At 40.4% G+C, this 16,809-nt stretch overlaps 1 protein-coding gene and 1 long non-coding RNA gene across 2 annotated transcripts in view; one reads left to right on the top strand and one right to left on the bottom strand.

Annotated features, from left to right (window-relative positions):
* The window catches only part of LOC309797127, an 877,962-nt gene that overhangs the window by 103,299 nt on the left and 757,854 nt on the right, over positions 1-16,809 (bottom strand). The gene's annotated exons all lie outside the window — the stretch shown is intronic.
* LOC309796994 (germ cell-less protein-like 1) lies at positions 186-1,721 on the top strand (the record flags this gene model as incomplete). The annotated part of the gene is made up of 1 exon (XM_082610369.1): positions 186-1,721. The coding sequence occupies one exon, from the start codon at positions 186-188 to the stop codon at positions 1,719-1,721; it is 1,536 nt and encodes a 511-aa protein (XP_082466495.1).

Genomic DNA, 16,809 nt, shown 5'->3' with positions numbered 1-16,809 from the left:
CCCTGGTACGGAGTGCCCTTATCCGGCGGGGTGTGGCCTAGTGGGTGTGGCTTAGCGTGGCATCCTCTCACGAGACCCTTAGAGCAAACGTCATCTGTACCCAGCAGCACTCTGGGCTGAGCTCGTGCCCGCGGCAACGGCGCCTGGAGAGGAAGCTTGTTCACTGCACCACTGAGGTATAGGCCATGGGAGCACAAAGTAGTCGGATGCCATGGCACTGGTGGGGGCGTGCCCCCGAGGAGCCAGGTGCCAGTGGCGGGGAGGAGGAGGCTGAGGAGGCAGTAGTGGCAGAGAGAGAGGAAGGGAACGAGAGTGAAGAGGCCAGACCCGCCGACAGTCAGGGGAGCCGCAAGCGGAAGACAGGCCCAGGGGAGCCGCTCACAAAAGAGCCCCGCCGGAAACATGCTAAAGATCGTTCATGGTCCGTTTATGAGGCACTCTTCCTGAGAGGAGAAGAGAGCGATGTGCGGATCTGCACACTGGGGGAGGAGTGGAACTTGCATAGGGTCCACTTGTGCCAGTCAGGGTACTTTGCTAGCATGTTCAGTGGCGCTTGGCGGGAGACAAACATGGATACTATAGAGATGCAGATGCCTGACGAGAACATTGATCGCGAGGCACTGCACGAGGCTTTAGGCTACCTGTACCGAGGCTCCATTTTCATCCCACCCGGTCGAGTCATCGCCATCCTGGCCACAGCCAGCATGCTGCAGCTGGACAAGGTGATTCAGCGGTGCGGGCAGGTCATGAAGGAGACTGTCAGTGCCCAGACCGTGTGCAGCTACTACTACTCTGCTGAAAGCTACGGACTCCAGAACATCAGGATCATGTGTCTTCAGTGGCTGCTGGACAACATGATGACCCAGTGTAGTGAGGGGCTATTGCAAGAAGTCAGCCTGGATCTCATGAGAGAGGTCGTTGCCTCTTCACAGCTCTTGGTGATGGGGGTGGAGATGGACGTGTACACCATGCTGAAAATGTGGATGTTCTTGCAGCTGCAGCCGACATGGAGGGGCCTGCGCAGGGCCCTATTGCCTGACACCAACTCATGGTTTGCCAGTTACAGGTGGGATTCGGAGGGCACCCCTTTCCTGGAGACCGAGCAGGGCAGAGCCTTCGTGCCAGTGTTCCAGCAGCTGCGGCTTGCCCACATAATCTGCGACCTGACGTCAGCACTTGTCATCCACCAGGATGTGCTGATCCCTACCTCTTGGTTGTGTCCACTGTACAAAGAGCATTGGCTTGGCCCCCTCTGCGTTGAGCAGACCAGAGAGCTCTGGCCCGTGGACGTCTACGTGTCTGACTCCCAGGGGAACAGCATGCGGTGCGGGGGCCAGCTCCACAGGGACAAGCAGTGCAGCTGGCGGTGGGAAGGCTTCAACTTCAGCTGGGACCTGGTGCTGTGCTACGCCAACCAGCGCATCATTTTCCGGTGCAGCGCACGGAAAAAGTACCACAGCTTTGGGGTCAGCCTACTCGGGCAGGGAAAGCTCGCGTTCCACCTGCGCCTGTTCTCCTTGGACAGGGATGGGAGAGCCGTTTTCAGGAAGAGCAAATACCAGATGCTTTCCCTGAGAGATGATCAAGAGCTAGAGGTAATGAACCTGGAAAACCAAGCCGTACTTTTCCCCATAATATATGTGGCCTGTAACTTCCTGTACCTCCACCAAGGGGGGCGTTTCCCAGGGCGTTTGCCCCTGCAAAAAAGCTCAGAGAACTGAGCAGCTCTTTCCTGGGGTCAGGGACGACCAGCTTGGTCCAGATGCCAGCTCCTTCTGTGGGACCAACCAGGCTTGCCCACCTCTGGTATCCAATTCTGTCAGAGGCTTTGTTGAACTGTAGCTCATAATCCTTGAGATTGTTTACATGAGCATATGAAGAGGACAAATTTTGAAGCCCCCCAAACTCCTCGAGAACTCATTTGGGCTGTTAATGTGGCAACCTGTCCTCCTGGTTTAGGATCCATCGACACCACCCCCCGCCCTGCCCATCATTTCTGTGAAGCCAAAGAGCTATTGACTTTAGAGAGAAACTGTGAGCCTACCTACTCTACTACTCTTAGTGAAACTCTCTTAATATATGTGTTTCCTTTAGTTTGATTAAATGAATGTTAAAGTAAAAAAACAATCACCTTGTCTCTGAGGCTTTTCTTGATTACCATTTTAATAATTATAGTCTCCAATCTGGTATTCCTCATTTCTCTTTTACAGTCTTATTTTTTCTCCATGGCATTTGCCACCATTTTACCAGCTAAATTATTTAATTATTTGTGTTTTTATTGAGCCCCAGTTACAACCTCAGTGCCAAGAGGGCAGGAATTCTTCTTTGTTTTAGACACTAATATGTCCCCAGCACCTAGAACATTGCCTATCATAGAGTAATTGCTCAATAAAAATTTCTAAAATATGTGAGTAAATCCAGCAATAGCTGGTTGCCCTCCTTCATTTAATGTCATAAAATGTAATAAAATAATGCTTTATTTTTGTTATTTCCAAATAGCTAAGCTGTACTTCTTGGTCAGAATTCAGACTTGGATGGTGAAATTCCATTTTTATTACCTTTTGAACAAGTCAATAATTCAATTATCTGACCCTCTCTTAGCTGATAAATGCTTCAGTAGATATCTCCCATCATTAGTGTATTATATTTCACAGAATATTTTGACATCTGTGACCATAAAGAAATTTCCATTTTTGTATCCTCAAACACCAAAATCAGTCTTGCTTTATATTTTATTCTTATTGAAACTATCCCCACCAAGTTTCCCTATCATGTGTGTAGAATTCTAAATACAAATGAATACTTCCCTAACTTTCTCTCAGAAAACTTTTTTCACTCCAACCACAAGTTATATCAGCAAAAAATAGTGATACCTATCAAATCACATTTACCTTCTTATGATAAAAATATGTTTGTCTGAACTTTTATTACCTTGATTTTTTGGAATCATGTAAAACAACTAAATATTTTACTATGCAAGACATTTGCATATTTTATATACTTCTGGATTTAATGCTTTTGTAAGACTGAGTTAAACAAAGGAGGAAAATTGTCATAATTCCCAAAAGGTATCAAAGAATTATGGTATCATTATAGTATCAGGTATTCATCTGACTTGCTCTGACTCTCATTATAGTATCATTATACTTCGTTTCAGTGTTATAGTAGTACTGGATTCTCTCTCCTGATCCAGTTCCTATACTTCACTAAAGAGTAAAAGAGCAAGACTTATGGTTGAAAGTGGTTGATTGAGCTCACACTTTCACCTCCACCAAGTCCCACTGAAGCAACAAAACTCATAGAAGAAAAATTTATAGGGAGATGCAAGAGGGAGGAAATATGGGGATATATGTATATGTATAGCTGATTCACTTTGTTATACAGCAGAAACTAACACCCCATTGTAAAACAATTACACTCCAATAAAGATGTTAAAAAAAAGCAAACATGTATTAAAAAATAAAATAAACCACGATAAATGTCACAAAAAAAGAAAGAAAGAAAACCCTTCCTCTCTCACACACCACTCTATCCCCAGCACCTAGAACATTGCCTGTCACATGGTAGTGGATCAGTGTATATTTGCTGAATAAATGAATATGTAAGAAAAAGAAATTTTTCCATAATAAAGCTAAACAATAGGGAGGAGGCTAACAATTCATACTTAGCATAATGTATGAAAAAAAGAAAGCATATATCAACAAAGAAAATAGAATGGAGCAAACTAAAAACGTCATATATTCTGGGAAAATTTTCTACAATTGGATTTTTTAAATTTTCAATAAAAATTCAGAAAAATACCAAGCTTAGAGTCAACAAGCATCAAAATCTGATTGGCCATGGGAGTTAAAATAGGAGAACTAAATTAAAATAACTTCATGGCCAACAATTCTAACATTTATTAGTAAGATTACTGCATGAGAAGAAAGGATTGTAAAAATTAAATATAAGGAGGAAAGAATGGGCTAAGCAAAATAAAAAACATACAGTAAGACTACAGTAAGTAAAACAGTACAGAATCCCCATATCATCCAACTTTCTTATGTACTCAATTTCTTCTCTAAACATCCTTCAATCTCCTTCACTGAAATCTGGCTTTCCTCTCAGAACGTTATTTTTGCTCAGTCCTTTCATAATTCATGTATTGTTGATACTCTATAAACCATTAACTTAGAAAGTTAAGTTGCACCTTCCTTGTTGCCCTTTCTTACTTACAGATGGCTCCTTTAAAACCTCATTAAAAATACCCAAAGATTAGAATCGAAGCCAATTGACTGTATCTCCTTCTCCATGTCACATAAACCTGAGAGGTTTATGAACCTCTCAAGTATTTTCCCTAACTATTCAAAGACTTTTTCTCTCAATCGTAACTTCTGCCAAATTTTGGCTTTCTTTAATAACCATGAATACAAACTTCTAAGATTCAGGCTTCTAGGCTCTTTGACTGGGAATTCTAGTGCATCATAACTTGTACTCTTCACTCCTATATATTCTTTCAATTTTGTTGTTCTTCATGTCAATAATGTTCTCACCAATACTCTAAAGTGAAAGGTCACTCTTGCCCTTTAAATACATAGTAAAAAACAATCCCTGAAAGAACTAAATTATCTACTTTCTCTGTGACCTCACCCACAAAGCACAGTACTACTGAGCAAAGTCCAACAACATGGCAGATACATTCCACTATAAATCAAAAGCCCAGACAGTGAACGGGCTCACAACACTAATAGCAATCCTATTTCATTCTGTAAACTCAAGCTCCCTTTACCCACAACAGCTATAACAAAACTTTACTCAACAAGCATTCAATGTTGTACCTCCCCTCTGACTGCCAAGATATGATCTTGCTTGTAACTTACAGAGAGAAAGAACAGAAATACTTTGTCCTCTTTGCATATCTGCAGCCACACTCTCAATCTGAACATTGTATCGAATCCCTACACCATTTCTTAGGAAACTGACATTATTGACAAACCCCTCTCTCTTATCTGTATTAAACCATAAACTGTCTGCCAATTATTTCTTATCTCACTGTTGAGACAAGTTGAAAGCTGTAGAAACTGTGTAAGGGGTGATCACATTTATTTTTTTCTTAAATACAAAAAAGTACATGTGTGTTTGTCTCTGTGAGTGCATGTACACACATGTATATGTAAAGATACACTCCAAATGTTAACAGGAGACTTGAACTTTTTGCTCCATATTCTTTCATTTTCACTCTTTAAAAACTACCTCTTAATAACTTATCACTAGTACTTTTTAAAATATAAACTTGAAGAAGAAACAGAAGTCAGATGTATCCTCACATCTAGTGAATCAGAGTCTCCGGGGAGGGGATTGAGCAAGTGTTATTTTTAAAACTCAAGAGGTGATTCTGATGCACAGCAAGAACTGAGACTGTAGAAAACAGTCTGGAAGCACTTCACAACATTAAAGATAGAATTACCATATGATCCAGCAATTCTACCTTTGGGTATATACCCTAAAGAATTGAAAGCAGACACTCAAACAGATATTTGTACACCTGTGCTCATAACAGCATTATTCATAATAGCCAAAGGGTAGGAAAAACCCAAGTGTCCATTGATGGATGAACAGATAAACAAAATATGGTATAAGACACAATGAAATATTATTCAGCCTTAATAACAAATTTCTGACATCTGCTACAATGTGGATAAACCTTGAAGACATTACACTAAGTGAAATAAGCCAGACACAAAAGGACAAGTATTGTATGATTCCTCTTATATGAAGTACCTGGAGTAGTCAAATTTAGACACAGAAAGTAGAATGGTGGTTGCCAGTGTCTGTGAAGGGGCAAATGGGGAGTTGTTGTTAAATGGATACAGAGTTTCAGTTTGGGAAGTTTCCCAAATAATTTGACCTCATAAGCTGAGAATAACATGTCAGAGTAAAAATCCACAATCTGAAATTTTGAATACACATATACTATAAAAATCTGAGCACTTTATTCAATGATAACCTATGTCAAACATTCTTTACAACTTTGCTGGTTCAATTATGCATTGCCTAGGTGGTGAGTTGGTGACTTTAAGGTACAAGGACTAATCACTAATTAAGGTACAAGGACTAATTAACCTATTACTTGACTGTATCTCCCAAATCCTCCTAAGTCCCCAAAATGCCCTGAGTAATTTGTATTACGGCAAGATGTTTTTATTTAGCTTGCTGGGTAAATTTTACTCTGATGACTAAGCTCGAAGCATCTATTATATATTATCATCAATTGGTCTCTTAATATTGCTTTGGTGTGGAAGAAGTTATATAACTTAATAGACTAGACTTTCAGCATCTGAAAACATCCCAAATACAAATACTACACCACTTCTGAAATTTCAGGGTTTTACATTTTAACCTATGCCAATAATAGTTAACCACTAATCTTAGCATACAGTCGATTAAAATCCTTCTTAGCATGTAAAACGCAGAGATTTTTTTTTACAGTTTCCTATAATTCTGCTCTATTTGCTCAGAAACCAAATGCAAATCAACATTAACTAGAATGTTATATTTATAGTTCCTAAACATAAATTACAACTTCAGTTTGATTAAAACAGCAGTGCATGCAGTATTAAAAGCTTCTTCTCCCCATGGCATCCAGTGCCAATTTCCTTCTGTCCATAAAAATCACCCGATTTATTGTGGCATATATGAAATATTCAGTTTTCCTGATTTATCTTATGTTGTGTCTTCTGAGTGACACCTAAAAAGTAGAAAGGAAGTAGGGATGCAGATCTCTTGCTGTGCTCTAACTGTACCTACTGGGTAAAGGGTGAAGGTCTAGCACTGTTCATGCAGGGACGACAATTTCTTCTTGGACTCATCCTCAGCAGGTGGTGGGCCAGAAGCAAGCTAATGTTCTCAAACAGGTCATGTTGACTGACACCAAGGTCCATTAGAGACATATTCTCAAAGGTGGGGTGTATAAAAGGCAGTGTACTCGGTGTTGGGTACCTAACTAAAGTGAATTCTGGGCATCTGCCCTTACAACAGGCATGAAAAGAGCCATGGTGATGTCTTAGAATTTTCCTAGCCTGTGTAGAGGAGAAAGTCCAGATCTGAGATTATTAGGCTCAGTTTGGTTTAAACATACATCAGTATCATTGTCTTCTGTCATTATAGCTTTTCAGTGATTGGTATCAGCAGTAGTGGATGATTACATATTATATCTGAGTAGGCGCCCCATTTCCTTTGTGGGACAACCGTAACATTTCATAGAGGTTAATGGATTTGCAGCACAGTAGGATCAGAGCAATACTGTTGATCCTTAGTAACGACCCCAGTCTTATCTCTCACTTCTCCTCTACACATACCTTAGGTTCAGACCAATCTGACTTTTCCCTGAATATGCCCCCATGATGTCATACGATCACATCTTTGTTTATGGTAAATCTACCTAGAACCCATGATCATCCTCAATCCCCACCTATAATTGTCAGTAATATAATCGTTCTTCATACCTTCTATCAAATAGGATTCCAATCGTGCTTTGTACTTAATTCAACATTTTAAAATAGTTACCAGGTGCCTTGCTATGTGATGAAGATCCTCTTTCCTTTTTGTGCCCACATGTATCATGACTTGCCTCACATGACACACTTAATTTATGTAAAATCTTCGGGCATACTTTTCTAACCCTTATTTAACAATAACTACTCAGGGGCACAGACAAACTCATCACTCTAACTAGTGAGAATTTAAGGTAGGGTTTAGCACTAGAATATCTGTTCAATAAATGTTTATTGACTAGAATAAACTAGCACAGAAAGATGACTGTTAAAACCATAAGAGCATTTTCATTCAAAGTTATATCCACTCTGTACTGCCCACTTTTTAAAGGACACTTTGTGAGACTTCTAAAATACTGCACGGTAAAAGTGTATTTATAGCATCTCCTATTTGAAACAGAATGATGTGGGGAAAAGAATAAAGCTGAAAAAGTAAAAGTCCAACCTCAATTAAACTAGGAAGTGGCTACTCCTCAAACATAAAATATGAAGATTATCCAGTTCTACATGTAGGGATCTTGGAAGTCACCATTCTATCCTAACAGGTAAAAAGCTGAACAGACTGAAAAATCAATAACTCTTCTAAGATCCATAAGACAGGGGGAGGACATAGCACAAATCACTGCTCCCGAGATTGGGGAGAGACAGGTGAATACAGGGAGTCCTGGCTTAAAAGAGCAGAGACACATGTTTAGAAACCTTCAGAGGAACCAGAGCAGGGGCAGAAAATCCTAACTGTAACTGACAAATTGTTGGAGGCTCAGTGTGGAAACTCTGACAGTTAAAGAATCCAGGGGGGACTTCCGGGTAAGATGGCGGAAGAGTAAGACGCGGAGATCACCTTCCTCCCCACGGATACACCAGAAATACAGCTACACGTGGAACAACTCCTACAGAACACCTACTGAACGCTGGCAGAAGACCCCAGACCTCCCAAAAGGCAAGAAACTCCCCACATACCTGGGTAGGGCAAAGCGGAGAGATCCGCACACAGAGGATCGGTGCCGAGCGGCACTCACCAGCCCGAGAGGCTTGTCTGTTCGCCCGCCGGGGCGCGCAGCGCTGGAAGCTGAGGCTCGGGCTTCGGTCAGAGCGCAGGGAGAGGACTGGGGCTGGCGGCGAGAACTCAGCCTGAAGGGGGCTAATGTGCCACAGCTAGCCGGGAGGGAGTCCGGGAAAACTCTGGGGCTGCCGAAGAGGCAAGAGACTTTTTTTTCCCTCTTGGTTTCCTGGTGCGCGAGGAGAGGGGATTAAGAGCGCTGCTTAAAGGGGCTCCACAGACGGGCGCGAGTCGCGACTGAAAGCGCGGAGCCCAGTGACAGGCGTGGGACGCTGGGGCTGCTGCTGCCGCCGCCAAGAAGCCTGTGTGCGAGCGCAGGTCACTGCCCACACCGCCCTTCCGGGAGCCTGTGCAGCCCGCCACTGCCGGGGTCCCGGGATCCAGGGGCGGCTTCCCTGGGAGAACGCACAGCGGGCCTCGGGCTGGTGCAACGTCACGCCGACCTCTGCCGCTGCAGGCTCGCCCCGCACTCCGTGCCCCTCCCTCCCTCCCGGCCTGAGTGAGCCAGAGTCCCCGAAGAGGCTGCTCCTTTAACCCTGTCCTATCTGAGCGAAGAACAGACGCCCTCCGGCGACCTACACGCAGAGGCGGGGCCAAATCCAAAGCTGAGACCCAGGAGCTGTGAGAACAAAGAAGAGAAAGGGAAACCTCTCCCAGCAGCCTCAGAAGCAGCGGATTAAAGCTCCACAATCAACTTGATGTACCCTGCATCTGTGGAATACATGAATAGACAACACATCATCCCAAATTGAGGAGCCCGGAGTCAGTGCTGTGCCTCTGAGGTGGGAGAGCCAACTTCAGGACACTGGTCCACAAGAGACCTCCCAGCTCCACATAATATCAAACGGCGAAAATCTTCCAGAGATCTCCATCTCAACACCAGCACCCAGCTTCACTCAACGACCAGCAGGCTACAGTGCTGGACACCCTAAGCCAAACAACTAGCAAGACAGGAACACAACGCCACCCATTAGCAGAGAGGTGGCCTAAAATCATAAAAAGTCCACAGACACCCCAAAACACACCACCAGACGTGGACCTGCCCACCAGAAAGACAAGATCCAGCCTCATCCACCAGAACACAGGCACTAGTCCCCTCCACCAGGAAGCCTACACAACCCACTAAACCAACCTTAGCCACTGGGGACAGACACCAAAAACAACGGGAACTACGAACCTGCAGCCTGCAAAAAGGAGACCCCAAACACAGTAACATAAGCAAAATGAGAAGACAGAAAAACACACAGCAGGAGAAGGAGCAAGATAAAAACCCACCAGACCTAACAAATGAAGAGGTAATAGGCAGTCTACCTGAAAAAGAATTCAGAATAATGATGGTAAAGATGATCCAAGATTCTATTTCCCAGATCCAAAATCTTGGAAATAGAATAGACAAAATGCAAGAAACAGTTAACAAGGACCTAGAAGAACTAAAGATGAATCAAGCATCGATTAAAAACACAATACATGAAATAAAAAATACTCTAGATGGGATCAATAGCAGAATAACTGAGGCAGAAGAACGGATAAGTGAGGTGGAAGATAAAATAGTGGAAATAACTGCTGCAGAGCAAAATAAAGAAAAAAGAATGAAAAGAACAGAGGACAGTCTCAGAGACCTCTGGGACAACATTAAACGCACCAACATTCGAATTATAGGGGTTCCAGAAGAAGAAGAGAAAAAGAAAGGGACTGAGAAAATATTTGAAGAGATTATAGTTGAAAACTTCCCTAATATGGGAAAGGAAATAGTTAATCAAGTCCAGGAGGCACAGAGAGTCCCATACAGAATAAATCCAAGGAGAAATACACCAAGACACATATTAATCAAACTGTCAAAAATTAAACACAAAGAAATCATATTAAAAGCAGCAAGGCAAAAACAACAAATAACACACAAGGGAATCCCCATCAGGATAACAGCTGATCTCTCAGCAGAAACTCTACAAGCCAGAAGGGAGTGGCAGGACATACTTAAAGTGATGAAGGAGAAAAACCTGCAACCAAGATTACTCTACCCAGCAAGGATCTCATTCAGATTTGATGGAGAAATTAAAACGTTTACAGACAAGCAAAAGCTGAGAGAGTTCAGCACCACCAAACCAGCTTTACAACAAATGCTAAAGGAACTTCTCTAGGCAAGAAACACAACAGAAGGAAAAGACCTACAATAATGAACCCAAAACAATTAAGAAAATGGGAATAGGAACATACATATCGATAATTACCTTAAATGTAAATGGACTAAATGCTCCCACCAAAAGACACAGATTGGCTGAATGGATACAAAAACAAGACCCATATATATGCTGTCTACAAGAGACCCACTTCAGACCTAGAGACACATACAGACTGAAAGTAAGGGGATGGAAAAAGATATTCCATGCAAATGGAAACCAAAAGAAAGCTGGAGTAGCAATTCTCATATCAGACAAAATAGACTTTAAAATAAGGACTACTAGAAGAGACAAAGAAGGACACTACATAATGATCAAGGGATCGATCCAGGAAGAAGATATAACAATTGTAAATATTTATGCACCAAACATAGGAGCACCTCAATACATAAGGCAAATACTAACAGCCATAAAAGGAGAAATCGACAGTAACACACTCATAGTAGGGGACTTTAACACCCCACTTTCACCAATGGACAGATCATCCAAAATGAAAATAAATAAGGAAACACAAGCTTTAAATGATACATTAAACAAGATGGACTTAATTGATATTTATAGGACATTCCATCCAAAAACAACAGAATACACATTTTTCTCAAGTGCTCATGGAACATTCTCCAGGATAGATCATATCTTGGGTCACAAATCAAGCCTTGGTAAATTTAAGAAAATTGAAATTGTATCAAGTATCTTTTCCGACCACAATGCTATGAGACTAGATATCAATTACAGGAAAAGATCTGTAAAAAATACAAACACATGGAGGCTAAACAATACACTACTTAATAATGAAGTGATCACTGAAGAAATCAAAGAGGAAATTAAAAAATACCTAGAAACAAATGACAATGGAGACACGACGACCCAAAACCTATGGGATGCAGCAAAAGCAGTTCTAAGAGGGAAGTTTATAGCAATACAATCCCACCTTAAGAAACAGGAAACATCTCGAATAAACAACCTAACCTTGCACCTAAAGCAATTAGAGAAAGAAGAACAAAAACATCCCAAAGTTAGCAGAAGGAAAGAAATCATAAAAATCAGATCAGAAATAAATGAAAAAGAAATGAAGGAAACGATAGCAAAGATCAATAAAACTAAAAGCTGGTTCTTTGAGAAGATAAACAAAATTGATAAACCATTAGCCAGACTCATCAAGAAAAAAAGGGAGAAGACTCAAATCAATAGAATTAGAAATGAAAAAGGAGAAGTAACAACTGACACTACAGAAATACAAAAGATCATGAGAGATTACTATAAGCAACTCTATGCCAATAAAATGGACAACCTGGAAGAAATGGACAAATTCTTAGAAATGCACAACCTGCCAAGACTGAATCAGGAAGAAATAGAAAATATGAACAGACCAATCACAAGCACTGAAATTGAAACTGTGATAAAAAATCTTCCAACAAACAAAAGCCCAGGACCAGATGGCTTCACAGGCGAATTCTATCAAGCATTTAGAGAAGAGCTAACACCTATCCTTCTCAAACTCTTCCAAAATATAGCAGAGGGAGGAACACTCCCAAACTCATTCTACGAGGCCACCATCTCCTTGATACCAAAACCAGGCAAGGATGTCACAAAGAAAGAAAACTACAGGCCAATATCACTGATGAACATAGATGCAAAAATCCTCAACAAAATACTAGCAAACAGAATCCAACAGCACATTAAAAGGATCATACACCATGATCAAGTGGGGTTTATTCCAGGAATGCAAGGATTCTTCAATATACGCAAATCAATCAACGTGATACACCATATTAACAAATTGAAGGAGAAAAACCATATGATCATCTCAATAGATGCAGAGAAAGCTTTTGACAAAATTCAACACCCATTTATGATAAAAACCCTGCAGAAAGTAGGCATAGAGGGAACTTTCCTCAACATAATAAAGGCCATATATGACAAACCCACAGCCAGCATCGTCCTCAATGGTGAAAAACTGAAACCATTTCCACTAAGATCAGGAACTAGACAAGGTTGCCCACTTTCACCACTCTTATTCAAGTTTTAGCCACAGCAATCAGAGAAGAAAAGGAAATAAAAGGAATCCAAATTGGAAAAGAAGAAGTAAAGCTGTCACTGTTTGCAGATGACATGATACTATACATAGAGAATCCTAAAGATGCTACCAGAAAACTACTAGAGTTAATCAACGAATTTGGTAAAGTTGCAGGATACAAAATTAATGCACAGAAATCTCTGGCATTCCTATATACTGATGATGAAAAATCTGAAAGTGAAATCAAGGAAACACTCCCATTTACCATTGCAACAAAAAGAATAAAATATCTAGGAATAAACCTACCTAAGGAGACAAAAGACCTGTATGCAGAAAATTATAAGACACTGATGAAAGAAATTAAAGATGATACAAATAGATGGAGAGATGTACCATGTTCTTGGATTGGAAGAATCAACATTGTGAAAATGACTCTACTACCCAAAGCAATCTACAGGTTCAATGCAATCCCTATCAAACTACCACTGGCATTTTTCACAGAACTAGAACAAAAAATTTCACAATTTGTATGGAAACACAAAAGACCCCGAATAGCCAAAGCAATCTTGAGAACGAAAAATGGAGCTGGAGGAATCAGGCTCCCTGACTTCAGACTATACTACAAAGCTACAGTAATCAAGACAGTATGGTACTGGCACAAAAACAGAAAGATAGATCAATGGAACAGGATAGAAAGCCCAGAGTTAAACCCACGGACATATGGTCACCTTATCTTTGATAAAGGAGGCAGGAATGTACAGTGGAGAAAGGACAGTCTCTTCAATAAGTGGTGCTGGGAAAACTGGATAGGGACATGTAAAAGTATGAGATTAGATCACTCCCTAACACCATACACAAAAATAAGCTCAAAATGGATTAAAGACCTAAATGTAAGGCCAGACACTATCAAACTCTTAGAGGAAAACATAGGCAGAACACTCTATGACATAAATCACAGCAAGATCCTTTTTGACCCACCTCCTAGAGAAATGGAAATAAAGACAAAAATAAACACATGGGACCTAATGAAACTTAAAAGCTTTTGCACAGCAAAGGAAACCATAAACAAGACCAAAAGACAACCCTCAGAATGGGAGAAAATATTTGCCAATGAAGCAACTGACAAAGGATTAATCTCCAAAATTTATAAGCAGCTCATGCAGCTCAATAACAAAAAAACAAACAACCCAATCCAAAAATGGGCAGAAGACCTAAATAGACATTTCTCCACAGAAGATATACAGACTGCCAACAAACACATGAAAGGATGCTCAACATCTTTACTCATTAGAGAAATGCAAATCAAAACTACAATGAGATATCATCTCACACCAGTCAGAATGGCCATCATCAAAAACTCTAGAAACAATAAATGCTGGAGAGGGTGTGGAAAAAAGGGAACACTCTTGCACTGCTGGTGGGAATGTGAATTGGTACAGCCGCTATGGAGAACGGTATGGAGGTTCCTTAAAAAACTACAAATAGAACTACCATATGACCCAGCAATCCCACTACTGGGCATATACCCTGAGAAAACCATAATTCAAAAAGAGACATGTACCAAAATGTTCATAGCAGCCCTATTTACAATAGCCCGGAGATGGAAACAACCTAAGTGTCCATCATCGGATGAATGGATAAAGAAGATGTGGCACATATATACAATGGAATATTACTCAGCCATAAAAAGAAATGAAATTGAGCTATTTGTAATGAGGTGGATAGACCTAGAGTCTGTCATACAGAGTGAAGTAAGTCAGAAAGAGAAAGACAAATACTGTATGCTAACACATATATATGGAATTTAAGAAAAAAAATGTCATGAAGAACATAGGGGTAAGACAGGAATAAAGACACAGACCTACTAGAGAATGGACTTGAGGATATGGGGAGAGGGAAGGGTAAGCTGTGACAAAGTGAAAGACCGGCATGGACATATATACACTACCAAACGTGAGGTAGATAGCTAGTGGGAAGCAGCCGCATAGCACAGGGAGATCAGCTCGGTACTTTGTGACCGCCTGGAGGGGTGGGATAAGGAGGGTGGGAGGGAGACGCAAAAGGGAGGGGATATGGAAACATATGTATATGTATAACTGATTAAATTTGTTATAAAGCAAAAAAAAATAATAATAATAATTAAAATCTTATCAGAAAAAAAAAAAAAATAAAGAATCCAGGGGGGACCCTTGCATAAGGTGGTCCCCACAATTTTGTGAGGTTTACCTCCATGGACTTGGCCAGATTCCCACAATAAATGTCAGGAAAAAATTCTCTCCTGCTTCCATCAGGGGCAGAGGAAAAGGAACCATTTTGAAATATATCTTCCAAGGCCAGCCCTCAGGGGAAAATAGTTAACCAGAGCCTAACCTGCTAGGGTATTATAAGAGCCTAACTTACCTGGGGGGAAGTGAAATATTCAGCTCAAGCCCACTCTTGCTATCCCCTACAACCAAAGGATGGAGAAAAAGGCTGAGAAACATTTGAGAAGTCCACAGTCCAGAGGCAAATATCCAATATGGGGGAGAGAGGAGGAAAGTCACACTCATGCACTAATGATAAGAGTTTAAATTGACACTGCCTTTTTGGAAAGGGAGGGGGAGGGATAAATTAGGAGTTTGGGATTACATATACACACTATTATATATAAAATAGATAATTAACAAGGACCTACTGTATAGCACAGGGAACTATACTCAATATTTTGTAATAACCTACAAGGAAAACGATTCTGAAAAGATAGATATATATGTATGTATAACTGAGTCACTGTGCTGTACACCTGAAAGTAACACAACACTGTAAATCAATTATACTTCCAAAACATTATTTTTAAAAATTGACACTGCCTTTTTGAAGGGCAGTCAGGAAATATCCATGAACACAGAAAATGTTCACTCTCTTTAATCAAGCTGTTCCAAATTTAGTAAATCTTGTATACCTAAATTCAAAATTATGTATTTAGGTATGTTAAATACTAATTTTAATAGAAGAAAGGAAAAACCTAAATGTTTGCCAGTAGGTATATGGTTAAATAAGTATAAAGCATCTATACCATGGAATATTTTGCATCTGTTGAAAAAGACTGAACCAGATCTAAGTGGATGGAAATAAAAAGATATTCAAAATAAATTAAGATAATGATGTATACTGTAGAAACTGTGTATGGTATGATCACATTTATTTTCTTAAAAATACAAAAAAAGTGCATGTGTCTGTGAGTGTGTGTAGACATGTGAATGTAAAGATAGACTTCAAATGTTAATGGGAGACTTTTACTTTTTCCTCCATGTTTCTTTATTTTCACTCTTTACAAACTACCTCTTAATAACTCATCACTAGTACTTTTTAAAATATGAATTATAAAAAGAAACAGGAGTCAGATGTACCCTCACATCTAGTGAATCAGAATCTCCAGGAGCGGAGATTGAGGAAGTGTGTTTTTTAAAGCTCAAGAGGTGATTCTGATGCACAGCAAGAACTGAGACTGTAGAAAACAGTCTGGAAGCACTTCACAACATTAAAGATAGAATTACCATATGATCCAGCAATTCTACCTTTGGGTATATACCCCAAAGAACTGAAAGGCGACACTCACACAATTATTTGTACACCTGTGTTCATAACAGCATTATTCACAATAGCCAAAGGGTAGAAAAAACCCAGGTGACCACTGATGGATGAACAGATAAACAAAATATGGTATAAGACAAAATGAAATATTATTCAGCCTTAAAAACAACAAATTTCTGACATCTGCTACAATGTGGATAAACCTTGAAGACATTACACTAAGTGAAATAAGCCAGACACAAAAGGACAAGTATTGTATGATTCTTCCTATATGAAGTACCTGGAGTAGTCAAATTTAGATGCAGAAAGTAGAATGGTGGTTGCCAGTGTTTGTGAAGTGGCAAATAGGGAGTTGTTGTTAAATGGGTACTGAGTTTCAGTTTGGGAAGATGAAAATGTTCTGAAGATGGATAGTAGTAACAGTCGCACAACAGTGTGAATGTACTTAGT

This window comes from Mesoplodon mirus, assembly GCF_964341445.2.
Source record: "Mesoplodon mirus genome assembly, chromosome: X".
NCBI lineage: Eukaryota > Metazoa > Chordata > Mammalia > Artiodactyla > Ziphiidae > Mesoplodon > Mesoplodon mirus.
Note: the sequence above shows the minus strand (reverse complement) of the source record. Positions and strands in the feature narration are given on the sequence as shown.